Source organism: Mus caroli, chromosome 12 (genome assembly GCF_900094665.2).
Source record: "Mus caroli chromosome 12, CAROLI_EIJ_v1.1, whole genome shotgun sequence".
Taxonomy (NCBI): domain Eukaryota; kingdom Metazoa; phylum Chordata; class Mammalia; order Rodentia; family Muridae; genus Mus; species Mus caroli.
In genome coordinates, this window is record NC_034581.1 from 47308860 (window position 1) to 47315355 (window position 6496).

A 6496-nucleotide genomic window follows, 5' to 3' on the forward strand; every position below is an offset into this window, starting at 1 on the left:
CCCTCCCTCCCTCCCCCTCATACACACACACAGACCCACAGACCAAAAAGAAAAAAAATGCAATTTAAAAAGTTAGAGAAAGAATCGTTGAAAAGTCTCAACGACTAAAAAGCACTTGTCCCCAAAACCATGTAAGGCTGGATGGGGTAGCACACACATCTGTGATGTCGGGCTGAAGAGGTCCCTACAGATATCCAAGCAGGGCAGCAAACCACATGGGGAGACAAGCAGTGCAGACTGACTTCAATAAGCTGGGTCAGACTCTGAGGGGTCTGATGCCAGGTGGCTCAGTGTCAGCATACATAACGCAGTGCAATTCCGGAAGAGGTTTCCAGCCAACAAAGAGTCCAATCAGTAAGTCCAATTCCATGTGCACAATAAAGCTTAAAGAGCGACTACGTAGCAACTCCTTTACAAAGTACACGTGACCATGAGGGTAGACTCTATAGCTGAAAGGCCTCTGAGCCCTGAACCCTAGCATAGAGGTCAGCAGGTTACAAAGCACATGTGACATCTCCCCTAAGGATGGCAAGAGGACGGGAAGAGTCTGGGATCATAATTCAGGGGAAATTGGGTGAGGCCTGTCTCCAGAGATACTAGCAAGGTCATCAGGTTGTTAAGAAAATCCACTCCCAGCCTTCTGTGCAGGACACACACACACACACACACACACACACACACCCTCGAACAGGACATGGGACAGGGATGACGACATGACAGGTATTTTATGTCCTCCACTAAGGAGAGGCCCCCATGTGTTTAACATTCCTGGGTCTCTTAGAGCTTCTCTGTGAGTACTCGGACCCCCGTGTGCCCAACCAGAGCTCCTCTGAGGAGACAGGAGGCCGACACAGGAAGATAGAATTCCCAGGAACTTGTAGGTCAGCCTGCCTGGAGAGACCCTGGATTTGTCATGTGTACTTCGTAAAGGAGTTTCCATCAAACAACGAAAAAAAAAAAAAAAAAAAAAAAAAAGAGAGAGAGGGGGCAATTAATGGATAGTAGGAAAAGGACAAACATAAATTAGAAATCCCAGAAGGGCCAGGGATTCACATAAACAGAAGCAAAGACTCTTAAATAAAATTTAAAATACTATTTTCTACCCTCTAGAGTGGTAAAAATTAAGGAATAAATTCAGTTGGAAAGGTGAGAGGAGACAGACATGTTGGTAGGCACACAGGCTACTGAAGCTGCTCTGGAGACGTATTTGGTAATATCCTATCTGTGAGGACAGATGACTGTGACCTTGGGAATTAAAAAATCTGGTTGTCTACAGAAATGCAACTCGTAGCTGCCTATCGCAGGAATAAAAGTTGTTTAGGAGTAATATGTTGCAGCTGAGCACCATGTACTACAGGAGAAATCTTGGAATAGAAGTTACTGTCACTCTAGGAATTAATTTATTTTACCTCCTTACCTTCAGTAGGAAGCTGGGAAGCAAATTCTGCAGGCAGAGTTAAGAGAGCAAAATCCTGAAGTGCAGCAAGCCAGAGTTTGCTTAGCGTGGCCAGGTCAGTGCAGACTAAGTCAAGAAGACCTGCAGCTGAAGAGGACCCGCTTCTCATGCTGTCTTCAGAGTTAACAGTACTCTTCAAGGCTTGCTTGTGATTTTTATGTCTTTGTACAGCAATTATATAGACCTGTTAGAAGTTATACACTACTATTTAAGTAAGTCTCATTTGAAATTCACAGTGTATTTATTTAACACGGTGACAGAGCTGGTGCTCTCAGCATCTGAGAGGTGGAAGAGGAGAATCACAATTTCATCGCCACCCTCAGCTACATGGGAGGACCTTGCCTCAAAACCCCCCAAAACAAAACAAAAAGTAGGTTAGGGTGTGCCTTAGTGTTATAGGCCTTACCTAACACACCCAAGGATCTGGGTTCAAACTCAGGCAAACACATATATAGGCTTACAATCCCCCTCCCCCCGCCAAAAAAGATTTATGGTATGATTCTATTGCACGTCCTTCAGTGTTTGTAGTGTGTACTAGTTTTCATATCCCCAGTCCATGAAGGAGCACTAACCTCTGCCCAGGCTCTCAGCACAGCTAAGATCTCCATGGTGGAGGCACTCTCATTGTACAGCTGGCTGAGAGCTTCTTTTCCAGCCTGAATCTTCGTCAGGGAGGAGACAAGTAGCTGATGCACTCTGCGGAGATCGCTGAGGTCACTAACAACTCCACTTGCTATCCAAGCACTGCAAACCTGATTTTGAGAAGACCAAAGGTTAGATTTAAAAAATTCTGCATTTCTTGTTTTGAGCTTAGCAGAGCCCACTTACATTTTAGGAATCTAGCCACAGAAATAATTTTTAAAACAAGATTTATTTATTTTTACTTTATGGACACTGGTGTTTTGCTTGCATGTATATCTGTATGGCTTTGGATCCCCTGGAACTGGAGTTATAGATAATTGTGAGCTGTCATCTGGGTGCTGGGAATTGAACCCATGGCGTCTAGAAGAGCAGCCAACACTTTTCCTTCTTCCTTCCTTCCTTCCTTCCTTCCTTCCTTCCTTCCTTCCTTCCTTCCTTCCTTCCTCCTCTTTCTTCTTTTTAACTTATTTATTTACATGAGTGCACTTTAGCTGTCTTCAGACTCCCCGGACGAGGGCATCAGATCCTATTGCAGATGGTTGTGAGCGACCATGTGGTTGCTGGGATTTGAACTCAGGACTCCTAGAAGAGCAGTCAGTGCTCTTAACTGCTGAGCCATCTCTCCAGCCACACAGCCAATACAACAGCTTTCCAGTCTTTTTTTTTTTTTTTTTTTTTTTTTAACCAAGAAAACTAATAAAATGTAACAGGAGAAGAATCAAAAGCCAGGACTTCAAAACTGAAAGGGGACTAAGGCTAAAGCAGGTTAAATGCTGCTCTGTAGTGTGAGACAGCAACGTGAGTAAATTAAACTCCGTACCCGTAATCATAAAGCTCTATTTTAATCTTGAGTATCTCCTCTCATTATTTAAAATTAAGAGATTGAGTGGTTAACTAATGTGACTTAACATTTCAAATTCCAGTGAGGCTGGGTGTGCTGGCACATGCCTTTAGTCCCAGCACTCAGAAGGCAGAGAGACAGGTGGATTTTTGTGATGCCACCCTTGTCTACCCTTGTTCCAGGTCAGACAGAGCTACACAGTGAGACCCTATTTCAAAAGAAAACACTCCAAGGAACAAGGAAGATTTTATTTTTATATTTTGCAGTTCTGGGGACTGAACCCACAATCTCACATACGACAGACAAGTGTTCTTCTACTCTGTTACGTAGCCAGACTCTAAGGAAGATTATGATTCTTCTAATAACAGCTTAGTTGTATTTAAAAAGCAAAGCAAGCCTGGCGGTGGTGGCTCATGCCTTTAATCCTAGCATGGGGGAGGCAGAAGTTAGGCACATCTCTGTGAGTTCAAAGCCACCCTGGTCCAGGACAGCCAAGGCTACACAGAGAAACCCTGTCTTGAGAAAACAAAACATAAAAAACCCCAAAACAAACGACAAAGCAAAGCAAGAACAGGAAAACAGCAGTGGCATGTGCAATGCAGTCAACTACAGTGGCTGCGTCTCTATCCCAACAGCAGGGAGGCAGAAGCAGGAGAAGCAGGAGTGTCAGGACAGATTTGACTAGGTTAAGGTTAGCCAGGGCTACAACAGGTCAGTCCCTAAAACACAAAGGGGAAGCTGGATGTGGCAGAATATGCTCTCAGAGACATGTAAAACAAACTTAACTCTGCCTGAAATTTCTACCTGTGCTCTCCCGACACACAGTTTTTAAGTCAGGAGTTTGGTATCTCAATGCTGCATACATTGTCAGTGTGAGTTTTATCAGTCAAATTCCTCTAATAGACCATTTACCTACCAATTGAGGGGAACGTATCCCACAGACAGGCTTGTACTCAGTGACTGGACCTGTGCAGGGTGATGGCTTACCCTGGCAGGACTTTTTACTGTATTTTACATTTTGTTTTTTCAGGACAGGGTTTTAGCCTTGGCTGTCCTAGCATTTAATCTGTAAGCCAGACTGGCCTCAAACTCACAGATATCCCCCTGCCTCTGCCTCTGCCTCTGCCTCCTGAATGCTGGGATCAAAGGCCTGTGTCACCACACTCTGCTGTGGCAGGATCTGTAATAGGAACAACTGAACCCTGACAAGTCCATCCCAAATGTCACAAGGAAAGGAAAAGAGGTTGAGATGACTCTGAGACTATAAGGAAGACCCTTGAGACTGGAGCTTAGCACGTAGCCCAGGCTGGCCTTGGACTCACGGCAAGCTTCAAGGCTCAGTCTCCCAAGTGCTTGGCTTCTAAAGCTCTGATTTTGTACCCACGTACCTGACATGCTTTGGCGGTGATGTCAGGTGGTGTCTCTGAAGTGAAGGCTGGTCTAAGAGCGGCTCCAACCTGCCAAGGAGTTACACAACACGCTGACCATCAACAAGGGAGCATCACTTTAATGATACTTGGAAATCATTCATTAAGAATAGGTTTCATGGGTCCTGCTATGTCTCCCTGTCGTGTACCTTTTAAAGGTAACGGCAGCACATTGTACCCTGGGGGAAGCATCCCTCCTCAACTCTCAGTCTGTGCACACTGGCTCCAGGGAACCACACCAGGACACTAAGATCTCTCAAGAGTTTTGCTGCAGAGGGGCTGTTTCTCTGCAAGGGCACCAGTGTGGAAAGAGCCATCTTGCTACCACTTAGAGAGAGAGGTGGGGTTGCTCAGAGTAGAGCCAGTGTGGAAGACAATGAGTCCCCCATTTCCTGCCTGAACTGTGTTTCCTGCACCTGCAGCTGTAAGAAGGCAGAAACTCGAGAGCTTGGCCCTACTGGGCTGAGTTACAGTGTCTGTTCCAACACGGCAACCCTTCCCTTTGGCTATGTTTCATGCATATGCTGGCTCTGTTTGCTTGAAAGAAGTTATGGAGCTGGCCAACCAGCTACAGAGCTGTTGTAGAGGGTCTCCTTGTTTCTAGCCATCAACAGACTGCCTGTCACTCAACAGACAGATTACAAAACAGGTGACGGTTACACTCTTATCCTTGGACTCTTAAACACAGTTATAAAGATCCTGAAACCAGGACAAAGCCTGGCCCTTTCCTAAATCTAGAAAACACACTGAAGGAGGTTCCATGTAGCCCTCTAATCTACAAGTAACAGATAAACGTGCGTGTAGCCTGATTACCTACTTACCTCCTGAGAAGCTAACTTTTTACTTTGTAAAAGATTCGCCTACTAAAGACTTCCTGTAAGTTAAAAAGGCGTTAAATATATATATACATATATACACACACACACACACATATATATAAATCAACCCTTAAGAATATAAGCTCCTGTTTTAAGTATACTATTTTGGTTTTACTTGGAGCTTTATAAAATGCTAGCTATTTGATCTGTTCTACATGTATTTTCTGTGCACTGATGGTAAGGGCTTATGTTTGAAGAGTGAGTCTTTATGCACTAAAATGTGACATGACACACAGTCATAGATTTTATCAGTGTTGTTTATTAACACCAGGAAAGTTCTAACAGAAAATGCTTACATTGGCTTGATACTGTTCCAGAATCACATGACCAGGAAACTCTGGCTCTGCAATATCTGCAAATCGTCGGATAACTACTAAGAGTGTGTCAAGGCCAGAGAGACGGAGCTGGTCACTGTGGTCTGTGGCAGCCATGAAAGCCATGCGGATCAAGTCAGCAAGATGGAGCACCAAAAAGTCATCTAGAAGATGAAAAACATGTTTTAGCATGAACAAGAACAGGCTGAAACTACAATTTACATGATGTGATAATGTCTCTCCTTTATTTTATGGCTTAGATTCTCCAGACTGTTTCATTTCATCTTGTGTTAAATAGACTTTTAGGCTAAATTTAACATACACTCAAATATACACAAATCAATTCCAAAATCAAAAAATTACATACAGCTATTCAAAAGCCCAAAGCAGAATTAAGGTTAAGAAAGAGTGGTAGCAGTTTCCTCAATAAACACTTTGTCCAGACTGTCTGATAAAACACATTAATTGTACTTAGCAGGGCCTGGCATGTGATGAACTTGGCAGTAATTTATTCTCTTATGTCAAGTTAATGCCAAACATAGAAATATATAAAAAAAAAATCTCCAGCTACAGGAATAAAAAAAAACTGTAATTCCTTTTGTTCCTAAAACATACTCTTGCTATAAAAATTCTGAGAAGCAGCAAACAACAACAACAACAACAAAAATCATTCAAAAGTGGCCCAGTAATGTTTCCAGAAATCAGCATTACCTAGAAAACATGAGACAAACTCAGAGGTGGAGTCCACAGGAAAAACTAACACATCTTAGTAAAAGGCAACTACGGTCTTGGTTTGGAGTATGGGAGTCGGGGAGCATTGGTAAATGGTACATATGAGAGTCAGGGAGCACCAGTGAATGGCACATATGGGAGTCAGGGAGCACTGGTGAATGGCACATGAGAATCAGGGAGCACTGGTGAATGGCACATGAGAGTCA

At 43.5% G+C, this 6496-nt stretch overlaps 1 protein-coding gene across 4 annotated transcripts in view; it reads right to left on the reverse strand.

Annotated features, from left to right (window-relative positions):
- The window catches only part of Heatr5a (HEAT repeat containing 5A), an 86131-nt gene that overhangs the window by 15726 nt on the left and 63909 nt on the right, over positions 1-6496 (reverse strand). For all 4 annotated transcript variants that reach the window (XM_029484724.1, XM_029484723.1, XM_029484722.1 and 1 more), the window contains 4 exons: positions 5541-5722; positions 4328-4396; positions 2029-2208; positions 1418-1640 (listed from right to left, as the gene is read on the reverse strand). In XM_029484724.1, coding sequence (XP_029340584.1) covers positions 1418-1640; positions 2029-2208; positions 4328-4396; positions 5541-5722 — 654 coding nt within the window. The remainder of the gene's footprint in view (positions 1-1417; positions 1641-2028; positions 2209-4327; positions 4397-5540; positions 5723-6496) is intronic.